Source organism: Monodelphis domestica, chromosome 1 (assembly GCF_027887165.1).
Source record: "Monodelphis domestica isolate mMonDom1 chromosome 1, mMonDom1.pri, whole genome shotgun sequence".
In the NCBI taxonomy this organism is placed as follows: domain Eukaryota; kingdom Metazoa; phylum Chordata; class Mammalia; order Didelphimorphia; family Didelphidae; genus Monodelphis; species Monodelphis domestica.
The window spans coordinates 568883899-568906038 of record NC_077227.1 but is presented as its reverse complement, the minus strand read 5'-3'; the positions used below and the strand labels follow the sequence as shown (position 1 = coordinate 568906038).

Genomic DNA, 22140 nt, shown 5'->3' with positions numbered 1-22140 from the left:
GGATTTCCCTATACTTTTCCACAGATTGGGTTTGAGTCTCTCTCAGTTTTTGAGCTAAGACCAGGCCTCGCAGACCTGTGGAGAGTTTCTTTTATTCCTGTCTATGTTATATTTATGTTAACTTTCTTAAGTTCAAAGTCTTTAGCAGTAGATAGCAAGAAGAAGAAAAGGTTCTGATTTTCAGAGCTGGTTGGGCCTGTCTCTTCAGGCTAATGCCCTAAAAACCAGCCTTACAGTTCAAAACGCTCCCCTTAAATCCTTTTGTTTGATGACACGATCACAAGAATCCAGGTAGAGCACACAGTTGTGAAAAATCCAGGAATAGAGGTACTTCTATCCAGAGACAGGGAGAGAGCACTCCTTTTAGTCCAAGGGCCAGGAAAGGGTCCTCCTAGAGAGCAACTGTCACTGTCCAACTTTCCTCTCTCCCCTCCAACTGTCTTTGTTGTTCATCAACCTTCACACCAACAATTCAACTGCTGCCTGCCCACCTCAGTGGCAGAAATGCCAAAGCTTGATTCAGTTTTCCTTTCCACTGCTGGACAAGTCACTTAACTTCTATTTTCATTAGTTTCCTCAACTATGAAATGGAGATAATAATAGTAGCTACCTCCCAAAGTTGTTTGTTGTGAGGATCAAATGAGATAATATTTGTAAGGTACATAGCATGGTGCCTACAGTATAGTAGCCACTTAATAAATGCTTGGGTTTTTCCTTCCTTATTGCTCAAGCAGAGACTGTGCAACCTCTCTCTCAATGATTTTGCAGTGGAAATCTCTACAGGGTGTGGATTAGACATAGAGGGTCTCTGAGGCCTCTACTGGCTCTGAGACCCTGTGATCCAAATACTACAGAATGACAGAAAATCTCCTGTCTAAGAATCCATACAAATGAACTCTGAGAGTCATGAAATGTCATACAAATGTAAAGTAGTAGTAGTAGTATAGTAGTGGTGGTAGTAGTAGTAGTAGTAGTAGTAGTAGTAGTAGTACTGGTGGTGGTGGTGGTAGTAATAGTGATGATAGAAGTGGTAGTAGTAGTGGTGGTAGTAGTAGTTAGTAGTAGTGGTGATGGTGGTGGTGGTAGTAGTAGTGGTAGTGATAGTGGTGGTGTGGTGGTAGTAGTAGTAATAGTAGTCATAGAAGTAGTAGTAGTGGTGGTGGTGGTAGTAGTATTAACAGATGCAAGAAATACAAATTATATTCCCCTTGACATAGTATGCTCAGCTGGTGCTTGTTGACTCTTTGCACCCCCATTGCTCCCTCTGGGAAGTGAGGATAATAGTCCTTGGCCTTTTGATCCAACTTCCAGGTCATGGTTTGGGGGTAGGTGATGTTATATTGTATATTTATTCCAAAGCTCTCAACGAGCAAGTATCCATTCAAAGGGATCTGTTACTGACCACATTATTCTCTCCAATATACACAATTATCCTAATTCTTTTTTTAAAAATCCTAATTCTTAAGTGAATATATAGATATAATCCTGGTGACGAATGCATATCCTTGTCCTTTAAAAAAAAAAAGGCAGGAGCATCTAGTTAACAGAGTGGACAAAGTGTCAGGCCTGGAGTTGGGAGGTCCTGGGTTCAAATCTGGCCTTAGACTCTTTCTAGCTGTGTGGCCCTGGGCAAGTCATTTAACCCTTATTGCCTAGCCCTCAGAATCGATTCTGAGACAGAAGGTGAGTGTTAAAAAGAAGCTGGGGTGGAGTACCTTGAACATACTGAGAAGCATGAGTGATAAAATGGTGGTGACTTGTCTAGTGTTTCATAGGCAATCAGTGGAAGAATCAAGGATGAAAACCCACTTCTCCTGATGCCTAGTTCAGTATTAAATACTCTTCTCATAAGTTTTGAAGTCTCCTTTTTATAGGGAAGAATTGCTTTTTCTTTCCATCTTGGTCACCAGGTAACTTCCAAGTGATTTCCCAGTGGATTTCTGAGAATTCTTTCTAGCTCTGCCCCAGATTTTCTTTGTGATGTCAGACAAGTGGTTTCCCTCTCTGGGTCTCAGTTCTCCTTGCTCTTGAAAGAGATGGAGCCAGCATTTAAGTCTTGGGCTACAGAATCCCCCTCAGGTCATGGCTGTGGCTGTGAGCCTCAATCCTATATCTGAAATGGATAATCCTTGGAGGGAGGTTAGCACATGCAGACAGAAATTCTGCGTCCCAGCCCAGTAGACTAACAGTCCTGTTATCTATCCTTTCCCCAAACAGCATGGGAGTAGTGAGCAGCAAGAAACTGGCTAAGGAGAAAGGGAAGAATCAGTGGAATTTTAAGGAGCCTCATATCGTCTTCCCAAAGACGCCTCCCCCACCTCTGCCTCCACTGGTGAGTGAGCTCGTTATCCCAATTTCCGAGCTGAAGTCAGAAGTTAAGGGATGGAGGGAGAGCTGCTCTCTCCAACCCTGTGGTGATGTTTATTGTGAATATCTTGGTAAGACCAAGGATCTTTCTCCCTCCTTTTAGGGGCATCCCTGGGAGCAGGGGGAGCCTCGATTCGCCCAAACCATTCTGCACTTCTACATATGCCCAAACACATACCAACATGCATGTATACTCATGTATTCCATGTCTTGTGTGTCCAGGTACAACCAGGTTTCGAAGGACAAAAGGGCCATCAGAAAGGGAGTCAGAGAGGCTTGTCTGCCATGAGACGAGCCTCAAGAGAGCAGCATTGCCTCAGTGGCTTTAGTTGAGAGGATAAGGGGGAGTGGTTGGTATCGGGTTTTGGGGGAGAGAGAGTGAGGAATCAGAACCATTCAGGATGCTTTCAGCTCCGCCTTAGTTAGCAAAGACACCCTCCTCTCCTCCTCCCAGGGCATTCCCTGAATAGTCCTAGCCATCCTGACTCAGAGCCCTGAATTTCCTGGACCCCAGTTCAGGTCTCCTCTCCCTTCTTCCCTTGCTCCCATTTCTGCAAGGGGCCACTCAGGACATCGTGTTCTAGCGGTGCTCTTGCCTTCACTTCTTGTTGGCATATGGTTTCAAAGTGGCAGACTGCAGAGACACATGACCACGTCAGTCTTGGGATCGAGTCTCCCCCACCCCCCAGGCATGGCTCATGGTGTCATATGAGTTCCTGGAAGCCAGAGGTATGAACTCCTTCTGTCCAATTGGCCTCAGTGCTCCAAGAGGCATCGCATCTCCTTGATACTGTCAGATGAATCCAAGGTGGAAGGTTATATCTAACACTTTTTGTTGTGTTGATTTCCAGAGTTACAGATTTTGTTTATGAGTGGCATATATATATATTTTTGGAGGGTCGGGGCAGTCTCTACTACACCCCTTCCATGACCAATTTAGATAAGAGGCACCAAAGTATTCATGGCAAGTACTTATTCAGCATCTACTGAAGGGCATTATGCTAATCACTGGACATACAAAGAATGGCAAAAATAGCCCACCCTCAGGGAGCTCACAGTCTAATAGGTCTAGTAGAAATCAGTAGCCCTACCCACTAACCAAATGTCTGGATCTCTCTGAGGCTCAGTTTCCTCATCTGTGCAATGGGAATAACTTTTTCTACCTACCTAATGGAATAGCATATGGAAAAGCAGCACGGTAGAGTGAAAAGAACCCTGGCTCCAGTCAGAGAAACTGAGTTCAATTTATGCCTCGGACACTTACTGCCTGTATGACCTTAGGTAAATCACCCAACTTCTTCTGGGCCTCCATTTCCTTACCTTTACAGGTCAGACTCCTTTGCTTCTGAGGTCCCTTCTAACTCTGGAAATATGCTCCTATAAGCCTATGTGCACACACACACACACACACACACACACACAGTATATACAGCATTTGTGAATGTGTGTGGTATATCATGTGTGTGTATACATGTGGGTGTGATACAGGGGGGCAGCAAATGATGGGGTGAATAGAGAGCCAGGCCTGCAGTCATACAGATGTTTTTATTGAATATTTCTTGTGGTGTTATTTTGACAGGCTTCACCATTATAAGGGCAGTTGGGTGGCACAATGGCTAGAATGCCAGGCCTGGAGTCAAGAAGCTTCATCTTCCTGAGTTCAAGTCTACCTTCAGATATTTACCAGCTGTGTGATTCTGGGCAAGTCACTTAACCCTGCTTGCCTCAATTTCCTCATCTATAAAATGAGCTGGAGAAGGAAATGGCAAACCATTCTAATATCTTTGCCAAGAAAATACCAGATGGGGCACAATGACACAACTGAAATGGCTGCATAGCATCAATACAGGATAGTCACATGTGTATATATATATATATGCATATATATATGGTGTGTTTATTTGTGGATCTTTGGAATGCAAGCAATGCCATATATGTACATATTTTATATATGCACAAACATATATATGGATCTTTGGAAGTATAATATGGAAGTGATAGCAGATATATAATATATACATATCTGCCATTACATGCATTTATATATAGACCTGTATCTGCCATTACTTCCATACCATGCTTCTAACAATCCATAAATATGTGTACACACATGTAACTCTCTCTGTGTGCATGCATGCATGCATACATACATACATACATTCATCTCTGCTGTTTCTTCTATATTCTGCTTTGAAAGAGCCATGATTGCTTTGGTATGGTTTTTCCCTCCACTGATGCAGAACAATACCCTTCTGTGCCTTAAAAGGCAGTCTGCATGAATTTCTATAGCCAAAAATTTCATCCCCTTGCATAGCAGGAAACCTTTGCACACTGAGCTAGCACGATCTTTGGATGACAGCCATAGAAGGTGCCACCCCTTCCTTACTTAATCCTTCCTAGCTTAGGACTACCTGCCAGAGCCTGTGAAGAACAGAGTCTTAGGGAGCCCAGGGCCATCTCCCTCTGACCATGAGGATTAATGGATAGTATCAGGGTAGGAGATGCAATCGAAATGCCGACTATTATTTTCCTTGTTTGCAATTCCACGTCTTTCATTTCCACTCGTGTGGTATCATAAATTGATGACTGGAAGGGATATCAAGGCCATCTTGTCCAGCTATTTATTCTCAAAAACAGACTCAGGTAGGCTGTGATTTGCCCAGGGTCACAGAAGTAGTAAATGTTAGAGGCAAGATTTAATCCCAGTTGAGTTTGTCTTCATTCTCCTGTACTATGGCTGTTGTGTCCTGATTCATATATCTCTGTGAAGTGTGTCACTCACTCCTAGAATATAACTGAGGCATAGAGAAAATCTAACTCAATAGTCATTGGATTTATCTACTGCTATTTTACACTCTCTCTCTCTCTCTCTCTCTCTCTCTCTCTCTCTCTCTCTCTCTCTCTCTCTCTCTCTCTCGGTCTCTAGCCTCCATGCCTTTGTATTCACTACCTCTTCCTTCCTCACCTTTCCTACCTCTTAGATTCTGTGGCTTCTTGCAAGACTCAGCTTAGATCCCAGCTTCTAAAGGAGTCTTTTGCTGGTTTTCCAGTAGCTAGTGTTTTCCCCCTCTTGGATCGTTGTCTATTCTTTTGTTTTAATTTTAAATCTTTACCTTCTATCTAAAAATAATACCAAGTATCAGTTCTAAGGCAGAAGAGTGGTAAGATCTGGGCAATGGGGGTTAAGTGACTTGACCAGATCACACAGCTAGAAGGGTCTGAGATCAAATTTGAACCCAGGACCTCCAGTCTCCATACCTGGCTTTCTATCCACTGAGCCACCTAGCTGCCCCTCCATCTACTTTTTATATATCTTGCATGCAACTTGCTATTTACATGTTGTCTTACCCATCAGAATGTGAGCTCCTTGAAGGATGGAAATGTTTTGGGCTCTTTGTATCTTCAGTGCTTAGCACCATGCCTGAAACATAGTAAGCACTTTATAAATGCTTGCAGGTTGATTAACTAGGTCAGTTGAGATACTGCACAGTGAATTAACCACTGGGGTTTTTGTTTCTGTCAAAGGTTGTCTTCAATCACCTTACTACACCAACTCCTGTTCTAAAACCTGATCAAGGTAAGAATCTTGGGTTTGGTAGGTGGTTGTTATATTGCAGTGTTGCTATATCCTCTTTCTTTGGCGGTTAGCAAAGAGGAAGATATCAGTCTGAGCCTCCTTGTTTGACTCAACCCAAATCCCCCACATTTCCTAAAGTTCCTGTCATAACCCCAGCACTCAACACAAAGTCTAATTGTGGAATGTCTGATTTATTCTATGAAGAGACACTATTCTGAGGGAAAGGAAATCCATTTCTCCTGAACTTTCTGGGGCATGTAGAGGCAGATTAGAGTGGGTAACCCAGATCCTACAATGGGAAATTCCAGAGGGAGTTGGATTTTTGCAGAAGAGGGCAGTACATAACACAAGGGAGAAGACATTAAGGGAAAGCATGAATCAAGCGCCAACAAGCATGGAGTTAACCAAATTTGTGTCAGCCAAAATCAGAGACCAGGCAGAAGTCAGGTGCAGAACTTCTTAATATGGTTGGTAGAATTGGTAGCACCAAACAGGAAGTAAAGTATAGTTTTTGCACTTGGGGATGAGACAAGCTAGCAGGTTCAATGAGCAGAGAGCCCTTGGACATAATAATGCCAATTCTGGTGGAGGGGACAAAGGAGGAGGCAAGGTGAGGCCGCGCCAGAGAGGAGCTCAGCTTAGGTGACTTGTGTGTGTGTGTGTGTGTGTGTGTGTGTGTGTGTGTGTGTGTGTGTGTGTGTGTGTGTGTGTGGTGGGGGGAGGTTTGTTACTTTCTGTTTTAGATTGGGGAAGGGTTACCTTTTTCTTTTTCTTTTCTTTTCTTTTCTTTCTTTTATTTTTTGACTAGCTAGATGTGTAACTATAATTTTATTTACTTTTGAAAGAATGCTAGTGATTTCATCACCCTCTAAATTCAGCACCCTGGGAAAAGCTTTAGTCACCCCAGCCTCCTTGCAGGCTTTCTGCAATCTTATCACAAGAAATCTGAAAGAGTTGTCCTGGAGCCTAATCCTGGCTATGACTGCTTAGAAGCCTCTTTTCCTGATTTCTCCCATATCAGCTGGCTCACTTTCTCTTCCTGCCATAGCTCCAGAAACCCCAGAAAGCTGCCATATTTTTCTTTTTCATTACAGAAGAGCACTATGCAGTTGCCTTGTGGGATTATGAAGCCACGAATGACCGGGACCTGAAGGTGGTGAAGGGAGAGAAGCTGCAAATCTTGATGAAGTATGTTTCTCAGAGTGCCATTCCACACAGGAAGGCTCCTCCTAGTTTACTTTGCCTTTGAAAAGGGAAACATTCTTTCAATATTATCCAGATCTTCTATTATTGGGTGCTTGCTTTCCATTCATTCATTTCTACTTCCTATAGTTTGAAATTTTTCCTTGTTCCACACATACTTCAGGTGAGAATAAATAGACAACCTGGATGTAGAGAGGAAACATCCATGTAACCTTAGAGCCAGCTCCAGGGTCCTCTGTCATTTCCCATTGTAATACATTCTCCAAGGCTTACCCAGCCTGGAATGCTTGTGTATAGTAAGCTCTTCTTATCCAGATTTCCCCCATTCCTTGTGGTTTTGCTCTTATTATCTGAAAGTTATCTAATTATCTGGCCAGAAGTTTCTGATACATATATTCATGAATGAGCATACACACACACACAAATGTGTCTATAAGAGTCACATACATGTTTGGTTCATACAAAGTCTCTCTTGCTTTTTAAAACAGTTTGACCTCTTTGCTCATTTATCTTTTTCAAATTTTACTTTTCTTTTAAACCCTTATCTTCTGTCTTAGAATTGATACTAAATATCCATTTCAAGGCAGATGAGTAGTAAGGGCTAGGCAATTGGAGTTAAGTGACTTGCACAGGGTCACAGAGCTATTTAGTATCTGAGGTCACATTTGAATCCAAGACCTTCCATCTCTATGCCTGAATGTCTATCCATTGAGTCACCTAGCTGTCCCTAAATTTTATTCTTTTACTTTTTGCCAATACAAAAGATAGTCAACTTCTTTAGTAAAGCATGGGACCAGGGGCAGCTGGGTATCTCAGTGGATTGAGAGCCAGGCATAGAGACGGGAGTTCCAACCTCAGACACTTCCCAGCTGTGTGTCCCTGGGCAAGTCACTTGACCCCCATTGTCTAGCCCTTACCACTCTTCTGCCTTGGAACCAATACACAGTATTGATTCCAAGATGGAAGGTAAGGGTTTAAAAAAATAATAATAATAAAGCATGGGACCAAAGATTTAGGGTGAGAAGGAACCTCAGAGATCATTTAGTCTAATCTCAGCATTTCCTAAATGAGGAAACTGAAGGTAAAAGACAGTTCAATGACCTACTCCAAATCCCATAGATAGCGAGAGGCAAGGTGAGCATTCAAACCCAAATTCTGACTCCAAATCCAGCACCTTCCCCTGTACTCTGCTGCTGCTACTTCATGTATAGAGTCACCAGACTGATCATGTCACGTTCACTGAGTTTCTAAGAATCTTTCACAACATTTGAACCTTGGGATCATAGATCTAGAGCCAGAAGGGAGCAGATATCAAGTCCAAATCCTTCCCATCCCTGCTTTACTACTGAGGAACTAATGCCAGGGGACCCTGAAGTGTTACCCAAAGTCACAAAGCTAACGAAAGACAGAGACGAGATTAGAATCCACATCCTTCCTCTGACTCAGATCCAGCACACTTTCCACTAAGTCACATTGCTTGCTTCCTCTTCATATCTTATTCTGAAGACCAAATGGTATCTGATCAATGTTCAGGAATTTTGGCCTTCAAGTTCTAATCTTGTGACAGAGCAGTTCTTATACATGGGGCTGGCCAGCTCCTCCTCAATTCTGCCCCATTAATAGGGTGCAAGTTTTCTGGGAGTATTGCTCATTAACAAGTGAGACATGTGTCAGTTCACCCCCACCACCTTTTGCCTGATGTACCCCTCAGTCAATTAGAAATAATAAGGATCTTCAAAGTCAAATCATGATTCAGGCTCATTTCTCTTCTATTTCTCACTGTCCTTCAGGGTTGAGATCATATTTATAAAATACTTTGAGCCCCCCTCAGAGGAATACCCTGAACACAGGATTTTTATTATGTTTGCATTTTTCCTTTTTCTCCCCTTAGAACTGGAGACTGGTGGTTGGCCAGATCGCTTGTCACTAAAAGGGAAGGCTATGTCCCTAGCAACTTTGTTACTCAAGTAGAGACTCTGGAAGTTGAAAAGTAGGTGTACTTTAATACAAATACTAGCACAATCTCACATTTGTTGGGGGCAGGGGGAAGGGGAAGGGAGGACAGGGATGCTGGATGTGGGAAGTGGGAACCATTGCTTAACCATTTGGATTTGGGATTTCTCTTTCACCATCTGGCAATACCGTGATCTTCAGATAGTCACTTTGGTCTGCCCAGCCATTGAGGATGAGAATTGTCCCTGTCCCTCCCTTTCTGAATACAAATGGATTTTATAAAACTTAGGATATAATCGGGTGTATGAAACTATGGTGCAGACTGTCTGGTCATAGTAAGCCTTCCCTGTGGCTTCATGAGACCATTCCTTATCAGAACAGTCATTTCCATGGAATAGGAACTCATGCTGCTCTTTTATCATCTCAGTCATGTTTAACTCTTCATGACCCCATTTGAGGTTTTCTTAGCAAAGACTCTAGACTGGTTTGCCACTTATTTCTCCAGCTCATTTTACAGATGATGAGATTAAGGCGAACAGGATTAAGCAACTTGTCTAGAAAACCACAGCTAATGTCCGAGACCAAAATTGAACTTGGGTCTGAAACTCTATTCTCTGAACCACTTGGAGCCACTGTCAGTTGGAACTTATATCCCTGCCTAGAGAAATAGTTGGATGTAGTAGATAGATGACCAGATTTGAAGTTAGGAAGACTGGGGCTCAAGCCTGGGCCTCAATTTTCTAGATTAGTTTATCTCTACAGCCTTTGCTAGTTCAAAATTCTACTGAATTGACTGAATATTCTATGGTGAATGACTTAAATAGTATCATCAATGCAAATATCCAAGGCAACTCCAAGAAACTCATGACAAAAATGGGTATCCATCATCTTGGAAGGAATTGATAAGAGTCTGAATGCAGATCAAAGCAAACTGTTTTTCATTTTATTTCCTTCCCAGTTTTTTTTTCTTATACAAGCAATATATGTCTTCTTTTACACTATGATGAACATGGAAATATGTATTTCATGATAGATGTCTATAACCTATATCAAATTACCTGCCATCTTGGGGAAGAAGGAAGGGAGAGAGAGAAGGAAAAAACATGGGTCACAAAATATCAGAAAACAGTGATTAAAACTATATTAACTAGTAATTGGTGGAAAAGGTAATAAATAAATGGGACGAAAGCTGACTGGATTAGTATCGCAGACACTAGAATGTTCAGTTAGCACATTTGCAGATGTGGTAGAAGCCAAATCAGTGAGCATAAATTAAGTACTTACTTTACAGTAATAAGTGCTGATATCGGCAGAGCTTGGAATATTGGCAATCAGGCTTTGGTTCAATTCAACTCAACATTTTTTTTAAATTGAACACCTGATATGTGATGTTGTGTAGTCAAGAAGATCTAGGTTCAAGTCCATCTAGCTTTTGGCAATACTGGTCATGTGACCCTGGGTAAACACCTAGCATCTCAATGTCCCAGGTGACCTTCTAAGACCAGAATTCCTACATGTGGAATATCTGTTCTAAAATAAGTTGTGACTATATTTTAGCTAGTTTCAAGAACTGATATTATTCTAGGAGGCAGCAAAGTATTACATAGACTGGAGTTGTAGGGTGCGTGTTTGTGTGTGTGTGTGTATGTGTGTGTGTGTATGAGTGTGTGTGTGTGTGTGTGTGTGTGTGTGTGTGTGTGTGTGTGGTTTTCCCCCCTTTGCCTTTGGGTATATAAAACATGGCTGTGGGAGAAGCCCCAAAGCACATGGTGCAATGAGAAGAGATCATTAGCTGAGTCCTTGGAAAACTTTGACGGGTTTTCCTCCTCTCCCTTCTTCATCTCTTTCCAGGTGGTTCTTCAAAACAATCAGTCGGAGAGAAGCTGAAAGGGAACTCCTGGCTCCTGTCAACAAGACTGGTGCATTCCTAATCAGAGAGAGTGAAACAATTAAAGGTAAGGATAAAGGCAACCCTTTTGAATAGGGCAGGACAAAGAGCATGGCACTGGGGAGCTAGAGATCTATACATGGATCCTAGCCTTGGCTCAGTCCTTAACACCATCATTTCTCTATGTCTCCTTCTGTGAAAAACAGTGGGAGGGGGCAGCTAGCTGACTCACTCAGTGGATTAAGAGCTAAACCTAGAGCCTGAAAGTCCTGGGTTCAAATTTGACTCAGATACTTCCTAGCTGTGTGATCCTGGGAAAGTCACTTAAGCCTCATTGCATCACCCTTACCAGTCTTCTGTCTTGGAACCAATACATAGCATTGCTTCCAAGATGGAAGATAAGAGTTTTTTGAAAAAGAAAAACAGGAGAGTTGAACTAGATGATTTTAAGGTCTCTCCCAGCTCTGGCCCCTGATTATCCCAAATGTCATTTGTCAGTTTGGAAGCACAAGAAGGCAGGGAAAGGTTTGGGTCTCAGCAAGGGACATGTGTCTGCCCTTTAAAATGATCTTTCATTTGGGTGTGTATATGTGTATATATAAACCTATACATGTTGGCAGAACATAGATAGTCCATACTTGTTTCTATATTGATACTCCTTTTATAGAGACCATGATTTTGCCTTTTTCTATATACCAGCACTAGTAGGCACTTACATGCTTCTTGACAGACTCTTATTGTGTCTGTCATTGGCATTGTCAAATGAGAGAGCAAGAGAAAGACAGAGAGAGAGTGAGAGAGAGTGAGTGAGAGAGCAAGCAGTTGTGACAATGTCTTGAGTAACAGGCTTTGAAGCCTAGGCATCCCTTTCCACACAGCCCCTTTCCCTACACCCACAAACATCCCAGGGTGTATACGATACTTCGAACAACTCTTTACAAGTAGATCCTGTGTACTATAATAGGGAGACCTGGGTTCAAATCCCAGCTCTGACACTATTTATGTGAATTTGGGCAAGGCATTTGCCCTCTCTGGGCTTCTGTTTCCTACTCAGTTAAGGGAGTAAAGTTAAGACTAGATGACTTTTAATGTCCCTTCTGGACAGCTAGATGGGGCAGTAGATACAGCCCCTGGAAGACCTGAGTTCAAATATGCCCACAGACAATTACTAGTTGTGTCACCCAGGTCAAGTTACTTAACCTCGTTTGCCTCAGTTTTCTCATCTGTAAAATATGAGTTTGAGAATGAAATGGTAGATCATGCTAGCATTTTGCCAAGAAAACTCCAAAGAGTTGGACTGAATGATGGAACAGCAATGCCTCTTCCTGTTCTAAATGGATAATCATTCTATGTATTAGAATGGGTCCCTTAGACCTGAAAATCTTCCTTTTCAGAAATAGGTGAAAATGTAGGTAGACGCTAAATAGGCACTACATAATTTAAAGGAAACCCTAATCCCACTTCATTTACCTGGACATTTGATTCTCTTGAGTTGATTACTTATTTCTTCCATATGTGTGTTTGTGAATTAATTCTCCAGGTGCCTATTCCCTGACTGTGAAGGACACCACCTCTGCGGGAAATGTTATCAAACACTACAAGATCCGGGCCCTAGATGATGGAGGATATTATATTTCTCCCAGGGTCACCTTCCCTTCACTAAGAGAACTGGTCCAACATTATTCTAGTAAGTGCCAGCTGTCAAATTTGATTGCAGGGAAATCACACGGAAGGATATGTTTAACAAGATTGGGCTTCATAATTGGTGGCTGTGGGACATAGTGCAAATGACCCTCTGCTGGGTGCAAGGAAAATTGGATTCTAGTCCCAGTTCTGTCCCTCACTTGAAGCAGCTGATCTCTCCTCTCTCTGGATTCGCTACATGGGCTTTGCTTATGTCTGTCAGAAGCAAACTTGTTATCTATATCCAAGTAACTTAGAGAAAGAGAAATAAAAAGTGCAATGTTACCCTTCCCACCATATCCTCACTAATTGCACATTTGTTACAACCATTCCTACGTAACAATTTTATGCTAATCAAGGTCCCTAGATGAAGGAGGATATTATATTTCTCCCAGAATTACCCTCTCTTTGCTATAAGAGCAAGTCCAACTTTATTATAGTAAGAGCTGGGCAGCAAATTTGGTTCTAGAAAAATCACTCGAGGATACAAAGCTTAAGGTAGAGCTTCCTATCTGTTAAAACAGAATAATAACTTTAATGTCAATGTGACCTGAAGAATAATTTTCCTAAAACTATTAAATAAAAAATGGCCAAAGGTAGAAAAAGAAATACTGCTCTTAATTAGACACATCAAAAGAGGTTCCTATTATAACTGTGGTTACCATATAATTCATTTTCCTGGAGTGTAGAAACTGTGATTTAGTTTCTGATTAGAAACTAATAACCCTGGACAAGTCACTTGACCTCAATTGCTTAGTCCTTAGTGCTCTTTTGCCTTAGAATCAATATTTAATATCAATTCAAAAATAGAAGATAAGGATAAAAAAGAAACTTAAATTCTTAAATTTAATTCTTAATTAAAAGAAACCTTTCATAGAGATAAAATAAAGAATTTTAGACTAAGGAAGTCTCCTTGGGCTGTGATTAAGAACTGACAAGATTACAGGCAGCTAGGTAGCAAAGTGGATGAGTACTGGATCTGGACTCTGGAAGACTCATCTTCTTGAGTTCAAGTCTGGACTTAGACACTTACTGGCTCTGTGATCCTGGCTAAGTCACTTTACCCTGTTTGCTTCAGTTTCCTTTTCTGTACAATGAGCTGCAGAAGCCAATGGCAAATCACTCCTGCCAAGAAAATTCAAAAGAGGTTATAAAGAGTAGGACACAGCTGAAAATAACTGAATAACAACACTGACAAGATTTTTATCATTCAGATAATTCCCAAAGGACCAGCTAGAAATAATTTTTATTCATATTTTCCTTAAAGAATTGGGCTGGGAAGAAGAAGGTCCTTAATGTGCTTTTACAGTTGTATCATATTATCTGGAAGATGATAGGGTTAGATTGGATGATCTTTGAGGTCTTTCCAGATCTTTGAGATACTTTCCAGATCTGATATTGTGTAGTTCTTTAGTTCTATAGCTTTATAGTTAATAATATAGCTTTGTAGTTTTATAGTTAATAATATAGCAGAGGGGCAGCTATGTGGCTAAGTGGATAGAGCACCAGGCCTGGAAACAGGAGGTCCTGGGTTCAAATATGGCCTCAGACAATTCCTAGCTTTGTGACCCTCTTCTGCCTTGGAACCAGTACTCAGGATTGATTCTAGGACAGAAGGTAAGGGTGTAAAATATATATTATTACATAAATGGGAACATAGGTATTGCCTGATTTGACACTGTGCCCAAGCAATATTTAGATACTTGAATAGATGTATAATCTCTCCTATACTGGTACATGTACATCAAAGTCTCTATCCCCATTTTTCTCTAAATCCCCATTTTCCTCGAGGTCAGAGATTTTTAACTTTTTTTTGGTGCTATTGATGCCCTTGACAAAACCAAATCCTGATGTGGTTAAGCCTATAGATCTCTTCTCAGAATAATATTTTTAATACATGGAATTATAAAAGAAACTCATTATATTAAAATACAATGATCAAAAAACAAGTTCATAATCGTGTAACCATGGAAAAATATTCTTCATTAATTAATTTTTTAAAAAGTTCATGGGCACTGATAACCAGCTCTTATGCCTGCCTACCTTTTAATATTTCGTGGGTACCAGTACAAAATTAGAGTTTCCCATCTGCCCATCCCTCACTATTACTGCATAACTGGCCCACCTCTTCTCTCCATCGTTTAGTCACTGTAGATGCCATTTCTTCCCTATAATCATTGCTGCTAATAGGCTGAAGGCTTCCTTGTACCTACTATGTGTCTATTCACAGTCCTTTAGCAGGCCCTCTCTGACTGTGTGACAGTTGTTTCATAATAGCACCAGTAATACAGCACAACTGAATCTCAGAGTTCTATTTAGGGATGTGCTGGTAAATGTTTAACCATGGCTCTCCAGAAGGAAAAAAAAAGTGCACAGGACTCAGTTTTAAGTTTAATCTAGATTAATAACATTTTCTTCATTACTTTCTTTAGTCTAAACAATCAACAAAGCAATAACTCAATCCCTGATTTGATGCTTTTGTGGATTTGACTTATAAATGGGGACACTGAAAACTTAACAATTAGCTCTTGTGAGCCAGTACGATCTGGCTCCAGCACACCCCTGCAAAGTCCTGTCTGGAGATGTTTGGGCTGATTATCCATTTGCCATACTGTTTCCATGGAATCTTCCATTTCCATAGAAATGACCAATTCGCCAAAATATTTCCCCATGGCTATTAATGACATTAGGTGGCCAGATGCCTTTACTTATTCCAAGGCTGCCATCTACAGGCTCACTACATGACAGCTTTGAAAGGAGCCAATTTTATTTTTTTATTTTATTTTAGGAGCCAATTTTAAATCTAAATGCACTTGAAGAAAACAGATTAATGTACACCTGATGCTGGTCTAATTCAGTCAACAATCATTCATTCACAAATGGCCAAAGTGGTAGAGTAGGTAGATTTTCCAGGCTTGGAGTCAGAATGACTCTGGAACATACTGGCTATGGGACAAGTCGCCAACCTCTCAGTGTCCTGGGCAACTATTTCAATTTGAATTTCAGACTATCTGATTATCTGTATTAGTAGAGGGCACAAGCTTTCTACCCCACAAAACTGCAATAAAAAGTGTGTTAAGCAGCTACTACATGGAAGACAAGTCATTAGATACTTTATTCAAAGAAAATACAAATAAAAGTAAAAGGAGAATTAAAGAAGGGAACATAGCAAATGCCAATCCCCGCCACCCCCACCCCCCTAGACTTTCATTTCTTTATCTTTCTGGCAAGTTAATGAGCAAAGATAAATAATCTCAAGTAAAGGGACTAGAATATTCCAAATAGAAGGGAGAGGCACAGTTCCTTTGCTGCCCCAGTAACCACCCATTCACATCTTTTTGTCACTATAATACAGAGAAAGGGGACGGTTTATGCCAGAAGCTGACTATGCCCTGTATGATTCTGGCTCCTCAGACCCAATGGGCCCAGGATGAATGGGAAGTACCCCGGCATTCTCTGAAACTGGTGAGGAAACTTGGTGCTGGACAGTTTGGAGAAGTCTGGATGGGTAAGAACATGCTGTTCAGGGTTGTCATGGAGGTGAAGGGGTCGAGCTGTGAGGAGAGGGCAGTGAAGCAGGGACAGAGAAGAAGGGGCCTCTCTAGGGGTAAATCCCTTGTGATTATCTAAATACTATTATACATGCTTTCTTTGGGGACTCAAAACAATCCTTTGAGGCAAAAAGGGCAGAATTTTTAAACTCTTTCAGATCAGGGACTGCCTTTTGCCTCCTTTCCTATCACCAGCACAGTGCCTGGCACACAGTAAATGCTTGATAAATGTTTATTGATTAAAGTGAAGATAACAGAGAGGAAAGTGATGTGGCTAAAGGCATAAAAGGAGGCTAACCAAGGATTCTGATTCCTAAGCTGGTACTTTCTCCCTTAAGTTATAGAGATGCTTTCCTTCTGAACCTTTTTGGATCATCTCTGGGCTGGTACTTTCTCCCTTGAATTATTTGGAAGTCTACTTTCTGAACTTTTTTGAATAGGTTCTTGAAGAGAGAGACAATTTCCTTTGTGACTTTGTATTTCCAGTGCCTAAGCCTAGTGCTTTGCACATAATAGCTCCATAATAAGGACTTAATGAACCTTCTCCCCCTTTTTACCTTCCTTTATAATGATTGTCTATCACCATTAGAATGTAAGTTCCTTAAGGACTTTTTGTCTTTTTTTGCCTTAATTTTTGTTCCCAGTACTAAGCACAATGCCTAGAATACAGTAAGCATGTAAAAAAATGCTGAGTTAGCTAGGTGGCTCAGGGAATAAACAGCCAGGTTTGGAGCCTGAGAGGCCCTGGATTTAAATACAGTCTCAGACATTTCCTATGTAACCCTGGGCAAATCACTTCACCCCCATCTCCTAGCCCTTACAACTCTTCTGCCTTACAACCAATATAGAATATTGGAAGTTAAGGTTTTTTAAAATGCTTTTTGATTTGACCCAAATGGATAAAGTAATGAATAAATAAATTTGCTTAACAAATACTTATTGCTGGTTTATTGATTGACAACAAAACTCTTCTGGATTCTTGGCTTTGTGTCTGAAATGAGTCAAAGAATTTAAGAATCTGAAGGAACTTCAGGGACCCTCTAGTACAATCCATACCTCAAAAAGGATCTGTACTACGACATACCCAACCAGAAGCCTTCTATCTTCTGCTTAAAGATTTCCTTAGAGAGAGAGCCTGTTCCCCCTTTGGACAGCTCCATATGTTGGGAAGTATTTCCTGAGACCAAGTTTAAATTTGTTTCTTTTTAACTTCCATCTGTTGCTTCTGGTTCTGCTGACTGAAACCAAAGGAGGCAATTCTAATCTCTCTTCCACAAACAAACTTTCAAATAATTAAATTTCTGAATCTCAGTTTACTCATATGTAAAATAGGATTAGTGACAGTTAGGAGTAACAAACAAGTCTTCTGATTCCTATCCATCTATTGTCTCCACTACATCATATTGCTTCAAAGTGAACAGGCAGAACATCTGCATTTTTAATGGAATCTTTGATCCTCTCTTTGGTGTAGGTTATTATAAAAACAACATAAAGGTGGCCATCAAGACCCTGAAGGAGGGCAGCATGTCTCCTGAAGCCTTCCTTGCTGAGGCCAATCTAATGAAAACCCTCCAGCATGACAAATTGGTCCGTCTCTATGCAGTGGTAACCCAGGAACCCATCTATATTGTCACAGAGTACATGGCCAAAGGTGACAGGGCTTAGATCATGTGAACGAGGCTGGGGGTGGGAAAGGGCTGCTGGTGGTATAGCTATGGTGTAAGTAAGAGCTATAGACTGGTAAAGGGTTTAGATTCAGTGAACTTCACTCAATACTGATTGAGTACTTGCTACATAGATCTCTAAGAGACAAAGCCTAAACCATGAGTTGAAAGAAATGGTTAGTCCTCTGCCTCCGTGGTAATAAAAAATTATACTTTATGAGGTTTATTAAGGATCATTAGAAATCAAGGAATAAAGAGGATACAAAAAAAAAAAAAACCACCAGCCCATGGCTGATTAGCCCATTTAAAATCCCTGCACTTAGCTTACCACTATACTTGCTGCCTCATTGCAAAGGAAGAGTTCGTGGGAAGCGTTACTGCCAGTTAAATACCAATAATGTGATCTCGCCAATGTGGAGACTCAGGAGAGATTATAGGGAATTCTGGGAAATACCAAGGACTTCTGGGGAATGAAGTCTAGGGTTCAAAATCTCCATTTAGACAGTGGTGGATAAAAAGGGGTGGCAGGGAAGGAATAAATGCTATTCATTAAGGCTACCTTCCCTATGAATCTCAAAAGACTTGGGCTTTAAAGCCCATTGGTCCTCACAGGAAGAAGAGGGGAGAAAAAAGGAGAAGAAAAAGGGGGATGGAAAGGTAGGAAAGGAAGGGGGAAATGAGGAAAGAGCAGAGAAGGAAGCTAGAGAGAATCAGGCAAGGGAGAGAATAGGAGAAAAATATGGAAGAGGAAATAAGAGTGGAGGGAAGTAGAGAAGAAAAAAGAAAGTGAGGGATGGAGGTGAGAAAGGAAGGGATAAATAAGAGGATAAGAAAGGAAGGAAGGGGAAAGAGAAGAAAGAAGGGAAGAGAAATGGAGAGAAAAAAGATGAAAGAAGAGGCAAGGTTGGAAAGAACGGGAAAAGGAGAGGTGGGATAGGTGAGAGAAGAGGAGAATAAAGAGAGGAAGAGGAGGAAAGAGAAATAGAACATATAGAAGTAGGGAGGACAGAGAGAAGAGGGGAGAGGAACATTCTTGTCTTCATTGTACACCTGCCCCAGGGATGCTTCTCTCCACTATACCTCATGAGACATCAGCATACCATGGACCCTGTGCTGAAGCATTAGACCATTAGAAAGGTAGGGTCCTTGGGTACTTCCTAGATGTGTGACCCTGGGCAACTCACTTAACTCCAATTGCCTAGCTCTTACTGCTCATCTGTATTGGATTTAGTATATATTCTAAGACAAAATGTAAGGGAGAAAAGGAAAGAAGGAAGGATGGAAGGAAGGAAGGAAGGAAGGAAGGAAGGAAGGAAGGAAGGAAGGAAGGAAGGAAGGAGGAATGGAAGGAGGGAGGGAGGGAGGAAGGGAAGGAGGGAGGGAGGAAGGGAGGGAGAGAGGGAGGGAGGGAGGAAGGGAGGGAGGGAAGGTCTAGGTTAGGAGAACCTGAGTAAGGAAAGAGGACTAACAAAGAGTTTTTTAAAAATTGATTTCCTGACTGCTTCTAGACAAATCTTAAGAGTAAGAAGCAATTCTTTGGCCATAAAACATACCGCCAGGGCATGTCAGATATGTTGGGAAGCTACATTGATTATCACTTAACAAAATACTATCTCATTGCCCTGAATGATCTAGTTTGGCTGGTTTATTCCAGGAACAGCTAGCTTCCTCTAAGAGAATCTAGTTCAGCAAAGTTGCCAAAGAAGGTAATTTTTTCTGAAACAATACTTTAATTTCTTTCTTATTAGGGTCCTTATTGGATTTCCTAAAGTCAGAAGAAGGTTGCAAGCTGCCATTCTCAAGACTGATTGACATAATGGCCCAGGTGTGTGATCCAGGAATCAATGCAATAACAATGATTCCATTTGTCATGTGTTTGGCATTTTACCATTCAAAGAAAAATTTATTTTAAAAAAAACTACCCTTATATTCTGTATTAGAATCAATACCAAGTATCAGTTCCAGTGAAGAGATGTGGTAAAGGCTAGGCAGTTTGGGTTAAGTGACTTGTTCAGGGTCACAGAGCTAGGAAGTATTTGAGTCAAGATTTGAACCCAGGTCTTCCTGTCTCCAGGCCTGGCTCTCTATCCATTGAGCAACATAACTGCCTCCACAGAATACTTTAACATGCATGCTCTCATTTGATCTTGACTTCAGAAAGGGCAAATGACCCCTTACTTAGGACCCATAGTTAGTTCTAGCACTGAAATCAATATGGACCACTCAGTAGAAGGGGCATTAGAACAATGATTTTGAGGATTAGAGAGAATTCTATAATTCAACAAGTATGCTCTACTGGCATTGCTTTCTTGTATTAGAATGCTGTTGTATATCCATGAATCTGTCATTAAGTCTTTCCTAACAATCTACTTTGGAGGCAGCTAGGTGGCTTAGTGGATAGAACCAGACTTAGCAATGGGAGGTCCTGGATTCAAATTTGACATCAGATAATTCCTACCTGTGTGATTCTAGACAAAACACTCAACCCCAATTGCTTAGTCCTTACCTCTCTTCTGCCTTGGAACCAGTACTTAGTATCAATTCCAAGACACAAGATAAGGGTTAAAAAAAAAAAAGTTTACGATGTATCAGGAACTGTGCTAGGTGCTAGGGATACAAAGACAAAACAGCGAATAGCTTCTGACCTCAAAGGGCTTCCATTTTGCTAAGGGGATACAACAGGTTCACCTATATGCAAATAAACAAGACAGACACAATAAGTACACAGCGAATTGACAAGAGGCAGGGTAGTACCAGCTAAAGAAATCAAAAAAAGGCATTGCATAGGAGGTAGCACTTGAATTGAGTTTTTAAGGAGTCTGGGGCTTCTCTGAAGTAGCATTCAGGAGGGAGAGAATTCCAGGCATCTGTAAAAGAGGGAAATGGAATTTCAAATACAGGAAACAGTAAACAAGCCAGAGCAGCCTGAAGTTAAACAAGACAACTTGGCCTTCTTGCTATTCCTCATGCAGGACACTCCTGTCCCCATGGCTTTGTGCTAGCTGTCTCTCGTGCCTGGAATGGATTTCCACCACTTAGAATCCCTTGTTTCCTTTAAAACAGTTCAAGTATCACTTCTTCCTACATGAAGCCTTTCTTGTTCCCCCAATGGCTAGTCCTCCCCCATTACCTTATATTTTCTCAGAATACATTTTTATGTTTACTTATGTACATGTTGTCTCCTTAGTAGAGTATATTCTTCCTGAAGTCAGAGACTATGGCAGTTTTGTCTGTCTCCAGCTTCTAGCACTGGTGCCAGACACATAGTGTTTAGTGTACTTATTACACACAGTAATATTACAATTAGTGTACTTATTAATCGATTGAATAATGCATAATCGGTTTGGAAGAATCAGCTGAACTCTGATTGTGAAAAGCTTTAAATACCAAACTGGAGAGATTTGCATTTTAACCTGAAGGTAACAGGGAGCCATAGTATTTTCTTGATCAGAAGAGAGAGATGGTTGGACCTGTGCACTAGGAAAACAGAGTATAATAGCTTCTGTATAAGGTAATTCTTCTTCAATAAGTCTGTAATCTAATCAAGACAGTCATTCTCTTCATCAGTGTCTCATAACCCACCTACAACCCTCTTATTCATTGTGACTTGTTTTTGAACTCCTCTGAGCCCTCCACAGGAGGGTTGGTCCACTCAATGTGCTGTGGGCATACATGGATACCATTCTAACATTCAATCTATCCATGTCATGCTTCCTCACCCTACATGGCCAGCCCACCTTTTTTCCAGTCACAAATCTTTCTGATGATATCTTTAGGCATTTTCAACCAGGGAGTTCTTTTTCTTAACCCTTATCTTCCATCTTAGGATCAATACTGTGTATTGGTTTCAAGGAAGAAGAATGATAAGGGGTAAACAGTAGGGGTTAGGTGACTTACCCAGAGTCACTCAGCTAGGAAGTTTCTGAAGCAGATTTGAATCCAGGACCTCCCTTTTCCAGGCTTTCTCCCTTTCTCAATCCACTAAGTCACCTAGCTGCCCCTCAGGAAGTTCTTCACAGTAATATATCTTGCTCAGTTCACATCCTCCATGAATCTTTCCGTAAGATAGGTGCTATGGTTACAAAGACCTTTCCCCCCTTCATATAGAGACTAAGATAAAATTTAAAAAATAAAACAAACAAATAAATAAACAAAAGGGGAAAAAAATAAAAGCTCCTGCTACCAATACAGGTCAACCCCTGCTCTGCAATATGTAGTCTTACAGTCTTCCTGGGGCACTGAAAGGTTGTGTCA

At 41.1% G+C, this 22140-nt stretch overlaps 1 protein-coding gene across 1 annotated transcript in view; it reads left to right on the top strand.

Annotated features, from left to right (window-relative positions):
- The first annotated feature begins 2218 nt into the window (after positions 1–2218).
- Positions 2219–22140, top strand: part of BLK (BLK proto-oncogene, Src family tyrosine kinase) — a 37823-nt gene continuing 17901 nt past the window's right edge. The window contains exons 1-9 of the mRNA XM_007476245.2: positions 2219–2332; positions 5893–5944; positions 7039–7132; positions 9039–9137; positions 10952–11055; positions 12529–12675; positions 16027–16179; positions 17694–17873; positions 19635–19711. Coding sequence (XP_007476307.1) covers positions 2219–2332; positions 5893–5944; positions 7039–7132; positions 9039–9137; positions 10952–11055; positions 12529–12675; positions 16027–16179; positions 17694–17873; positions 19635–19711 — 1020 coding nt within the window. The remainder of the gene's footprint in view (positions 2333–5892; positions 5945–7038; positions 7133–9038; positions 9138–10951; positions 11056–12528; positions 12676–16026; positions 16180–17693; positions 17874–19634; positions 19712–22140) is intronic.